The sequence below is a fragment of the Pelobates fuscus genome, chromosome 6 (genome assembly GCF_036172605.1).
Source record: "Pelobates fuscus isolate aPelFus1 chromosome 6, aPelFus1.pri, whole genome shotgun sequence".
NCBI lineage: Eukaryota > Metazoa > Chordata > Amphibia > Anura > Pelobatidae > Pelobates > Pelobates fuscus.
In genome coordinates, this window is record NC_086322.1 from 39,957,579 (window position 1) to 39,970,415 (window position 12,837).

At 35.7% G+C, this 12,837-nt stretch overlaps 1 protein-coding gene across 4 annotated transcripts in view; it reads left to right on the forward strand.

The window, feature by feature from the left end:
- Window positions 1-12,837, forward strand: part of CTNNA2 (catenin alpha 2) — a 1,421,691-nt gene that overhangs the window by 1,304,747 nt on the left and 104,107 nt on the right. For all 4 annotated transcript variants that reach the window (XM_063457611.1, XM_063457613.1, XM_063457612.1 and 1 more), the window contains 2 exons: window positions 5,220-5,401; window positions 8,952-9,057. In XM_063457611.1, coding sequence (XP_063313681.1) covers window positions 5,220-5,401; window positions 8,952-9,057 — 288 coding nt within the window. The remainder of the gene's footprint in view (window positions 1-5,219; window positions 5,402-8,951; window positions 9,058-12,837) is intronic.

Below are 12,837 nucleotides of genomic sequence, written 5' to 3' on the forward strand. Positions count from 1 at the left end.
CCAATACACAGAAATGGATTGCTAAATATAATTTGTTTGTATTCTCTATTCTCTGCCCTGAATGATAGCAAATATTTTATTTAGAGCAAGAAACAAATATATATATCAACAAAATGTGAGAATTACTGGCTCTGTGCTACCGTGTATGTAAATTAGTATGTGTTAATGAAGCAATTTTTGATGCCAGGCCAAATGGCTATATCCCCAATGGATCTCAAGTAAGCTTTTAATTCCATTTTGCTATTGAGTGTTAATTTTGGTGGAATTGGCTCATATAATACACAATCCATTATGTGGTAAATATAAATTAAATACTAAATAATAGAAAATTAATGGGCACTTTACTAAAGGGCATGTTGGTATATGTGTGGGAACCCAGAAATTAGCCCTGTACCAGCCTACATTTTGTGCTTTTATTTGTCTTTGTATTACACCATGTTACAGTGCTGCAGCCCACTCCACGTACGTTCTATTCAGAATTGTATACGTTTATAGGGATTCATAGAAAACCCTCTTCTGTCTCATTAGAGATGTTTCCGTTGTAATATCGGTAAAAACCTCTGTCATTTAATTCACATTGAGAATTTAGAAAAAATATATGGATATATAGTCATTATCTGTGAATAATGTAACAATGCATCTTACGAAGCAGTCTGTCTACAAAGGTACATATTGGCCTCATATATATATATATGGACCGCACTTCTGGGTGGGATATATATCCCACCATCATATTTGCATAATTTGCATCTTTCATAAACTTAAACCCAGCCAATCTTCAGTCAAAATATGTAGTGAACCATCACTACAGTGTGCTTGTAACCAATGGGAGAGCAAAAAAACAAGTTGCACCCAAAATGGCGGAACAGGTCTGTAATGCTCTCTCATGCAGAGAGAGCCAGCATGCATTTTAGTGCTGGACCGTCATTCTGGGTGGGATCTGTATGATATGCAAATGGCCCTGGTACTTTTCATAATGGCACAAGATGAGCTAAAACTAGCTTGAGATCTGAGCAGGGACCCACTGATGGGCAGGCTATTTGAGCGGTTGTCTGTTCACAATACTCTTTTGCACCTTGTTTTCTGCTCTCTATAAGTTAAAATGGTAATCAAGACGTGGACCCCTTGCTCACGGTGCCTATCAGCTGCACCTCACTGGTGAAGCCTAACAAGACTAAAACAATCATCCGGGGGTTGCTATATCTCCCAGGAAGAGAGAGTCAGCCTGCATTTTGGTTCTGGACCACCTTTTTGGGTGGGATCAGTCAGATATGCAAATGGGCTGGATATTTTTGTAATGACACAAGATGAGCTAAAACCAGCTTGAGATCTGAGCAGAGATCCACTAAAGGGCAAGGTATTTGAGCTGTTGTCTGTTTTCAGTACTCTCTTGCACCTTGTTTTTTGCTTGTAATCTGCTTGGAATTTGAATGGCAAAAATTGTTTGCAGAGTTTGTTTTAGATCAACCCCCAAGATCAGTGTCGAAGCTTAGAAAAAGTGATCAAAGCTTGAAAACTTAACATGAATGATTATGAAGTGATCCTGAGATTACTATATACTGGTCGCCTTGACTAGTTAAACTCAGTGTGTTTTAATTTGACTATTAATTGCAATAACTTCTATTCCCATTGCATGTTAATATACAGTAAATGACATGTGAGCACTAATTGGAAAAACAGACATATTTTTTAAAACACCACTTTGTCTTTCTTAACTCGTCCAGAAGCAAGGCTCAGTAGACTTCTTGAGCAGTGAAGAGGCTTAATGATCATCCATATTTTGCATTGACAGAAATTATTTAAATTAGCATATGCTTATTCTTTGAATCATAGCTAATTAATTTTCACAGATTCTGCTTTTCCTCCATCAAAATAGTTTAGGTGGTTTGAGTTTTGATATCTAATTCTCTAGAAGTACTTCACTGTGTTTCAATTGGAAACCACTAGGCTTCTATGATAAGCCTTAATTAAAATGCATGCATTGAATTTTAATTTGATTAACATGCATATTTGTCATTTTCTGATCTCCTGTTTAGAGATAACCTTTTTTTTTCAATTCAAGTTCTCAAAAAGGTCAATTATGATTTTTTTTTTCCTTTTTAAGCCAAGAGCATTTTAAGAATATGTAGAAAAGAAATGTTGGCTGATTGAAAGTGACATAAATAAGAAAAAAACATAATGACATTTAAATATAGGTCACGTACCATTACATGCATGGTACACTGTGAAGGGAAAAATGTCCTTCCATGTGCAAATTATTGTTGAATGTTACCATCTGGGTTTTAAAATTGTTTAATAATGTTGTTTTCATGCACAATCTAACATGTTTAGGTCAGTGATGTATCTAGGATCCTTGCTGCCCCAGGCCCAACTAACTGCACTCCTCCTTAATTAAATCCCCCTCATATTCAGTTATGATCATATCTAATCTCTTGCCAGTGATGATGTCTCTATTATCTCCCAAGACGAACGATCCACTTCTCTCACTCCTGACCGACCATAATATTGTTTTCATTTTCTGCCCAAGCCTGGCCATAAAAAAGGTCACTTTTCTTTTTTTCATCCCCATCTATCCACCACTAAGGTTCCCTTCTATAGCCTGCTCCTTCAGTCTTATAGGGACAAATAAAAATAATTGACAAATAAAAATAATTGCTTAGTAGATATAACTCAATAAAAACATGCATGCATTTAATTGTACATTGTTTCATTTGAGTTATATCTAGAACAGATTGCCAGTGGTTTTACAAGTTCTCCCCTTCTAACCCAGCACAAACTTTATGTGGCTGTCCAATCACAGACTTCCCACTGCAGCTCAATGAGAAGTCTGTGCAAGGCAGGTGCTCTGGGCAATTGCTGTCTCTTGAGTTTAGTTCCACTGAGCTAAGCAAACCAGGAAGTAACAGGACCGGTTGCCGGATAGACAGCCAGGAAGGGTGTAACAAGGTTAATTTATTAAAGTGCCAATTTCTACTGAAAGCTTGTAAAAGTGTAAAAAAAAAAAGTGGACACAATCTTTACACATAAAGAACTTCACTAGGCTTAAAGGAGCACTATAGGGTCAGGAACAAAAACATATATTTCTGACCCTATAGTGTTAAAACCACCATCTAGCCCCCCCCCCCTCTCCCCCCCCGCGGCCTCTTGCCTCCCTAAATATAGTACAATCTTACTTGTATTCAAGCCTGAAGCTGCTGACTCTGCCCCTGTCTGCCTCAGATATGCGAGCTGTCTGCTGACATCATCAGAAGTGGTGGCCTGATCCAACCACAGTGCTTCCCCAAAGGATTGGCTGAGACTGTGAAGGAGGCAGATCAGGGGCAGAACCAGCATGATTCAAACACAGCCCTGGCCAATCAGCATCTCTTCATAGAGATGAATTGAGTCAATGAATCTCTATGAGGAAAGTTCAGTGTCTGCATGCAGAGGGAGGAGACACTGATATGTTGTGATGCACATCAGGCAAGACTGCTTAAAGAAGCAGCTCTAGCAGCCATCTGAGGAGTGGCCAGTGATGTCATCACTAGGCTGTAATGTAAACACTGCATTTTCTCTGAAAAGACAGTGCTTACAACAAAAAGCCTGAAGGTAATGATTCTGCTCACCAGGACAAATTCAATAAGCTGTAGTTGTGCTGGTGACTATAGTGTCACTTTAAATGTTTTAAGGGTCTGGAGTGTTCCTTTAAGGTTAATATTTGGTAACCACTCTGTAAATCATTTTTGTGACATTTTTGAAGCAGGAATCTGCCATATTGTGCATCATTCTGGCAACAATTTTGATGCAGGAAGGATTTAGAATGACTATATATTCTGAGCAGAATATGTGTCATTTTCCTACTGCAGATTGATAAGTGTAATTTCAGAGCCAATGCATACAGACACTTGGGTCGAGCAAGAATGACGCAATCCAGAAAATCATACAGCTAAGACCACTGCCCTTTTGTGACTACTATGTACTCCAAACAGTAAATTATTTTGTCTATCTATATTGGTTAACTGATTTAACTTGTCTCCCCTGTCTTGGCATCAACTCTGTGATTGTCAATACGACTTGACCTTGGCTTGTCCTTGCAGATTACTGTTTAAAATAATAACACTTTGTTAACTGCACAGTGTGGGAAACATATAACACTTTAACAATGTAGAGAAGCAAACGTCTCCAGTGAAACAAGTACTAAAATAACTAAGGTAACCAAATAATGCACAGCTAATGCTGGGAAACCAGTAAAAGGAGGCATATTGAACCAACAGATGTGACACCAGCATTACCCACACACAGAGTGTATACCTTAGCACAGGTAGAGCTTATACCAAACCACCCTTATGGCTGTACAAATTGTGCAAATGGCATAATAAAGTACGGCCAGAGTGTTAGGTAGCACCTCCACCATGCAAACCGCTACATAAGGGCATACAGTGAAACCGAAAATAGGTTGGACAGTGAAAGGATGTATACACATGCACAGGAACCTCTGCTAGGGTTGTGAGACAAAACTGAGAAATAAATAATTTGTTTTTAAATATGTTAATATATTTTAACTGAATTTATATATTTTGTAGGATGCAAAATAATTAAAGGGACACAGCTTTAATGTATTTGATAGATGTAGGCCTCATTAATATGCTATGAATATTTGTTTTGCATGTTTTATAGTTTTTGAACAAAAAAAATTATGATTTGCAGAATTTTAAACCATGAACCTGCCTCCTTAGCCACACCCCTTAGGCCATAAAAACTTCCTTATCCCATATGCACACAGCCCTATAGTGGCATCTTATTATATGTCTACCTGAGTGTCCAGGTAGTTTTTTTTTTAGTTCAGATAATTTATTTATTTTTGTCTGTCATTAAATGAGCTGTGTACATGCATATGTTAAGGAAGTGTTTTTCTGGCATCAGTGGGCGTGGTTAAAAAGTCAGGCTTATGGTGCAGCATTCTGCAAAAAAAAAAATTGTAATGCAAAAACTATAAAAAATTAAGAATTCAAAATTACAGCATATTAAATACATTACAGTTGTATTCATGCCCATAGTGCCCCTTTATGTATTAAGCATAACCTTTGAATTACACTGACAGTATTTTGGAGAAACATTGTTTAGATTTTGTTAAAATACTTTTATTTTGCTAAACAATTTGATCATTTTAGAAACCATAAGTATAACAATATTTTCTTGTAACCCGAATCATATATATTATATATATTTACTTTATCCAGGCTATCATGGCTCAGCTCCCACAAGAAGAGAAGGCAAAGATTGCCGAACAGGTTGAGATTTTTCACCAAGAGAAAAGCAAACTGGATGCCGAAGTGGCCAAATGGGATGACAGTGGGAATGACATTATTGTGCTGGCCAAGCAGATGTGTATGATAATGATGGAAATGACAGACTTCACCCGGTGAGACTCAACTAGAGCATGTTTGTAATCGTTATTGAAAAAATATATTGAATTTTTATGTTCACCTACGTTGATATGGGTGCTGGTAAGAATAATATTTGCCACCAGTAACTGTGATGATATTGAACATCTAGTCATTGAACAGGTTAGTGGCATGATAGAGTAAAAACAGAAAAGTATGGAACCCCGGAGGTGACAGAGTAAATATTTTTTGTATGTTGTGCACACACAATTGAGTAAATCGTACCAACGAGATAGTTAACTATTTTGTGGCCACTATGTAGTTATCTTTTATATATTCATGTCTCTTTTATATATTTTTTTCTTTAAGCCAAGTGTTTAATATATTAGGGATATAGTTTGATAAACACAGCATAGCTGTGTGTGATGAGATTATAGTTGTTGAATGAAGACTACTTGGGTAGTTGATATACTCAGTAAACACATGTAAAGGATTTGGTAAGAAAACTAAGATATTCTGTTTGGACAAAGGAGACCTAGAAAGGTCCTATAGCAAGAATTAGATATCTGTGTGAGAAAGGATTAGAGCTGAAGGTGGTATTCGGAGTGGAGTGTCCAATATAAGTTGCAGTTGCTAATTAGAAGAGATTTGTACTGGTTCTGGAGAGCTTTATAGATGAGAAACATAATGTAAAATGGCATCCTTAAAGGTCATAGCAGGTCATTTTAACAACTAGCAAAAAAGGCAAGGTGTGAGAAGAGCAATGGTTAAGGAAGATAGGTCTGTCAGCTGAATTCATTCCAGACTATCTAGAGGCCATGTAGGTGAGTGCAAGACCAATGCATAGTGTTTTGCAGAGATAAAATAGAAACTAGTGTAGACTTTGGTTAAATCTTGTGTTACAAATTGGTGCGTGCAAACTATATTTTTAAGATAAAAGGATTTGGAGGTTGACTACATACGAGGAGAGGACAAAGCTGAAAAAATAAATTAGCAGCAAGCTTGTCAAGGGTTGATAGAAACAGAACGGATATTGATAGAAGCCGAGAGAGGAGTTTATTTACTAAATATCAAATTCTAATGTACTACAAAGGAATTTGTAAAATACCTAAGTTGAGAAAAAAAATCAACTCACCTAAAATAGGCATAACAAACCTATTTTTGCATAATTTTGATATTAAATTTTCAGTTCATTTAAATTTGATGTTTAGTGAAATCCTTAATAAACCATCAGTAGCATCAAAATAATAAAGTTCTAGAGGTTCAAGGAGATAGTAGTCATCCACTTGGGGTTAGGAAATAGGTAATGAGTGACATAAGTTGAGAAGACGTGAGAGAGCTTGGGAAATTAAGGAGCCCATGAGACATAAGGGTAACACTATAACACTAACTACTAGAGGAACTACCAAGGAAATGAAAAGGAAGAGATACTAGAAAAATATATAATGAATGAGCATTGAGATACATCAGGTGAGTACAGTGATACAAAGTTTAGGAGACCGAAACAATAAAGGATAAAATAATATATAGTGAAGAGTACATCCATTAAAGGGTTACTCACTGCAACCTGCTTTGGTGGTTATGATGCCAGAAATACCATGGCCTCTTTTCCCAATAATAATTTGGCAAACCGGTTTGCATTGGATTGTCCTATATCTGGATTACACTAAGTGCCTGATGGTTGACAGCACCAGCTGACTGCTCTCAGGCAATGAATGCTGCTCTGTGCATGGAATATGCACAGAATTGACATTGGCCAGCCTGGAACTCTGTTTCTGGGCTGGCTAATGACACTTCAATAACAACTCCCACAGCAAATGGTCTACACTCTGTATATGCATTATTTCATAGCAAACCACAGTACATACAGACTCCAGGCATCATGTCCACTTTAAATCAGCAAAATAGTTATGGTGCTTGGGGTTACGCTTTAAATGTAAACACAATAAAATCATCTGCTTTTTTAGAACAGCTTAAGCAGAGTGCTGATAGTAGGAGCTTTAAATAAATAAAAAAACAAGGTAACCTTAACTTAACAGGATACTAGAAGTATCATAACTGCTTCATCTCATAAAAAAATAGTTTGTATAGTGTCTGGAGTCCCCTGGCGCTATACTTAAATTCAGCATTAAATCAATTTTTAATGTTTAAATGATAAATAAGTGCCCAGCAACCCATCCTCGCTTTGCTACTTGGCCTAATGAGTAAGCATTAGGTTGAGCAGCAATAAGCATCTGTGATTGGCTGAAACTCTCATTTGAGAGTCTATCACATCACTGTATGTAAAAATCGGTATTGCTGAAAGAAATGTGTAATCTCTGCCATTGCCAAACCTCCAGTGGGAGTGGATCTATGGGAAGCCAGGGACACTCATTCATTGTTAAACTGCTCGAAAAGGCTTTAACACTAAATGGAGGGACACTGCCAGGCACTTTTAGTAATTGAATGAGATTTAATGGTTATAGAGCCTACAGTGTCCCTTTAATAACATATTTATCTAATTGCACATGCTTTTTTGTATGTGTTTGGATGTGTATAAAAAAATATATACAGTACTAATTTTTGTTGACAACGGTTTAGACATTAATGGCTGTGTGTTTAGTTATTTTGAGGGGGCAGCAAATTTCCACTGTTATACAGGCTGCACACTTACTACTTTACATTGTAGCAGAGTGTCATTTCTTCAGTGTTGTCACAAAAAAAAAGAAATAATAAAATATTTACAAAAATGTGAGGGGTGTATTTACTTTTATGAGATACTGTATATATATATATATATATATATATATATCATTTTATTTTTTAAAATATATATTGAAATTACTGTTGGGTGAAGTATTATTGGGGTATGTAGTGAAGGCATCAGTAATAGATTTTGAGAGTTCTTTATTTCCAAATGATCAGTTTGTGTTAGAAAGTTAATTTAAATAAGAACAAAGGCACAGTTTTCAGTTGCCTCTTTGCATCCTTAAATCACAATACCTTGATCCAGCAGTTTTTTCACTCATCAATACAAATAAAGCAAGTCTTCCGTATCGAAAATGCATTTTCAAATAGCCTATCATTTAATTGCCTCATTGGATACTGGAGATAAACAGGTATAAGCATTTCATGCTTTGTCAGTTGTGATATAATTGATTGATTGATATGTACATACATTGCACATGCTCAGGGAGAAATATCACTGACATTTGGTGATGATTGAAGGCAATGACTTATAGTATAGTAATGTATCAGGAAATGTAACATCAGTAACCAGCCGAGAAAATATTGGAGTTATAAAGTTCTGTATTCCAAAAGGGTTGTCTTCTTAATGAGCACTTAAAAATGTACATACTAATAAATATAATTCATGAGCTTGAAGAAGCTATAAAACCAAATTGCTGGCAAAAAATTTTAGATAAGAAAGAAAAGTAAGCAGATTTCTCTCCTTACTTAGCTGTGCTGTTCTTAGTCAGGAGCTGAAGTTGTGGTAAATTAGGAATCATTTATATAATGGTAAAAAGAAAAATCAATGATTGCGTTCGTCCAGTCCAGGTGGTTATTTTACTAATCTAATTCAATTGCAATTACACTTTTTTCCCCCAGAGGCAAAGGCCCGCTAAAGAATACGTCTGATGTGATTAATGCCGCAAAGAAGATCGCAGAAGCGGGTTCTAGGATGGACAAATTGGCTCGTGCAGTTGCTGATCAGGTGATGACAATAAGTTGTTAATAGAATAAGTGCATTGTCCAATGTTTAATATTGTAACTGTTCCAACACATTTTCTTTTAACTGCAAATAAAGTTTATTAGGTACAAACAATAAACAATACCTTTTTTTCTGGATCCCAAAATTGGAATCTTAACCCTTTCCTCCCACTATATATGTAGAAAGGCTTGAATTTCTGTTAGAAATGTAAAGTTATTTCATAAATTAAGTTCCTCCTAAATCACATTGTCAATGTGCTATACAGTCCTTCTCCAAGATACTAAAGGCATATAAATGTTACCCCTGCAGTGTCTATATATATATATATATATATATGATTCAAATGGGATTCTCAAGTAGTCAGAGATTGCAATAACAGAATGATGTGCTCTGTAGGACAGAAAGCTGGTTTTAACATGCAATTATACATACTAAATAGGGAGATTTTACATACAGGCTATATATTTTTGCAGGTTTTGTGTAATTTCTGGAAAAATGCATTCCTAAAATATAAGAAAAGTGTTTTATGAATAACTATAAGCATTCCCTTTATATTGGTTAACTTTATAATCAAGACTATTGCATGTGAAAAAACAATGTTTACGGGAGAGGATTATAATGATACTGTGGAAAATTTTCCTTTTCAATGTTCAATCTAATGCAAATTTATCTATCGATAATACTAAAATTAAGTATGGTGAAAAGGATCAATTTGGGGCATTCAGTGAATATAAACATAATTATTCACTTATAGGAACAGGGTGTTTAGCAGTGCATGCAAAATATTTTGGAGGCTGCATATGTGTCCAGTTTGATTTGTTTATTTTTTTAACAAAGACCTTGTTGCAGCTTCTGGCCGAACAGACCTCTTCTGAAGTGCCCTAAATGGAAAGACATCCCTAGTATAATGAGCTCATATCTAGGATATTTGAGGGCAGTCCTGCATAGTTTAGTCCTTAACCAACACTGCCAACCACATATTAACTAAAGCTTATTTAAGTTAGTATGGACGCAGAAGTGTCCAAGCACCAAGGATTAAACCATTTAGTAACAGTTTACCCTGATGCTTGGACTCTGGTGCCTGACACAACTGCCTTCTGGCTTCCGTTCTGCTCTGCAGTATCGCATAAAGAAAGGTTAGCTGGGTAACATGTAGGCTGAGAGTATCTACTGATACTCTTAGCCTATCAGTGGGCACTTATTGAGATAAATACTATTCTGTCAATGGGCAGCTACTTGTATATAGAGAGCTATCACTACAGAGAGAGTTGATGTTCTCAGCCTTTCTTCACTCACCCAGCTAAACCTTGGACACTACAGGACAGATTTTTAGAACAGGTCATAGAATTACTTCATTTTGATAAAAAAAATATAAAATACAGGTCAAAGAGAGATTAGGTCCATGCATTCCATAGTGAAGACATGATGTCAATAAGAAAAAGGTTCTTCTGAGCCAGTTTAGTTTTGTTTTGAACTTCTTTTAGGTTGGCTTGAACAGTGATCCTGACGAGGCTCAGTCCACCAAACGCAAAGGTCAACAGGAGCTAGAAGAGTTTCAAGGAAAATTTTATTTATGCTTGTAGGCCAAGCTTGTTCGCCCGTTCGCAAACATTTACGGAAGTTCGCGTTCGCTGTTCGCGAACGGCAAATTTCATGTTCGCGACATCACTATTGAGGACATCAAGATAATATTTAGCACTGAGGGTTGGAAGGACTTTTAGCAGGATATGCAACACAATGATAATATTAAGTGTGGAGAATGAAAAGGATTATTAGTTGGACATGCAGTGCTGTGATAGTATTTAGCATGAAGAGCTGGAAGGACTTTTTGTAGGCTATGCAGTAGAATGATATTAAATACAGATAATGGGAATGACTGATAGTATGATGTGCAGTACGGTGACAATATTTAAAGGGTTACTCCAAGCAACAGAACCACTTCAGTGATTTGACATGGTCATGGTGCCTAGATTCTGTATGTTTTGCTATGAAAAGCTGCACATATAGAATATAATGCCTTGGCTGCTGGAGATGTAACTCCACCTCTAAAAGCATCATTTGGGTGTCATCAGCCAATTCTGTGCAACTTTTATTGCACAGATGTCAGTCTTGACACACTCAGGCAATAAATGTTAATGGCCTCAGTCTCTAGCTTTGGTAGCTATGCAGAAACTGAAAACTTTGCTTAACAGTTTGATCCATTACTAAGCTATGGTACTCTTGGCATGATAACCACTACAGTGGACTTTGCTGGTTATGATGATTGGAGTAACCATTTAATATTGGCAATAGATAGGCCTGTTAATATGACAGTGATAATGTTAAATACAAATAATGGGAAGGACTGTTAATAAGACATAAAGTACAGTGATAATATTTAAAAGGAGCATCCGGAAGGACTAGTATTAAGTCCAGTAAAGTCCAGTTAAGTCCAGTAAAGTGATGATATTTAATACCGATAATGAAAAGGACTGTTAATATGATGTGCAGTAAAGTGATAATATTTAATATAGATAATAAGGAGGGATATTAGAATTTGTTTTAGTACAGCACAGGAGTAATATTATCAGCAGGATTCAGTACTAACTTCAGCTACAAATTCTAGATAGTAAATCATTGATGGCAAATCTATTTTGTCTATTTTCACTATAATTAACCCCACTGCTAATAGGTATTTTTATCTCTTAATTGTGACTCATTAGAAAAATTAGACTTACACATTTACCCTACTCTCATCTATTACAATGTAACTTGGTAGGTTTTTCAGCCACCTATTAAACTATATTGCTTTTTTAAATGACACCCCAATCCAAAATTGAGAAAACTATATTGCTTACATTTCAGTGCCTGAAAGGGTTAAATGCTATGTGTCTTAAGTTGCATGCCAACTATTCAATTTAACGGAAAAATTCCAAGAAATTGCTTAAGTTCCTAACACATTACCATACATTTCTCTAAGTGTTTTTAATGTACAGTCACTATTCATCTGTAATCAAACTGAAAGCATAACTGACATAGAGAACTATTCTAGTTCAGCTTTATTTGCTTTTAAATATCTCGATATGTATTATGGTATGTAATTTATTCCTATAACAGGATTACTTGTTATTATAGTTAGTTTGATTCAGAATTACCTATGGTAGAAATCTGATCTCTTTGAATTCACAAGGATCTTCTGTAAACAGATGTTTCCTTGTTAAAACTATGCTTACCATACAACTTCCATGCATACTAAAGCTCACTGTGCTCCCTGTAATTGTCCAGTTATCATCCACAAGAATCAAGACCTGATAAGAGTTTAGAGTATAAATTAAACTGTTGACAAAATAAAGACTGAAACATACATATTACCCTGGTATATCACTTCCAACAAAAACACCACTTGTGTATTTACAATTCAGATACAAGAGACACCTTATTCATTGAAAAAAATAAAGACAAATGGAAAAAACTCACACAACTGAATTGTGTGAGAATTTCTTATTCTTATTTTTTCTTTTTTATTCAATGCGAGCAGTGATCGAGATGCTTGTGACATAAAACAAACTATTTTTAGTGTTTTCTAAATAATAATAAAAATTGTAAAAAAAATCAAACCTGAGTGAATTCAAAATTAAAATGATACGTGAAGACAGGGACCGGAGATTGCAAGAGATTGTAGAAAACGAGGGATCTTCAGAGGTGTGTAATTTATTTAATGTATATTTGATTTTTTTTTTTTTTTATCTATTCACTGTATAAATAAAACTGGCATTAAATCCACCATGGATTTTCCATTGAATA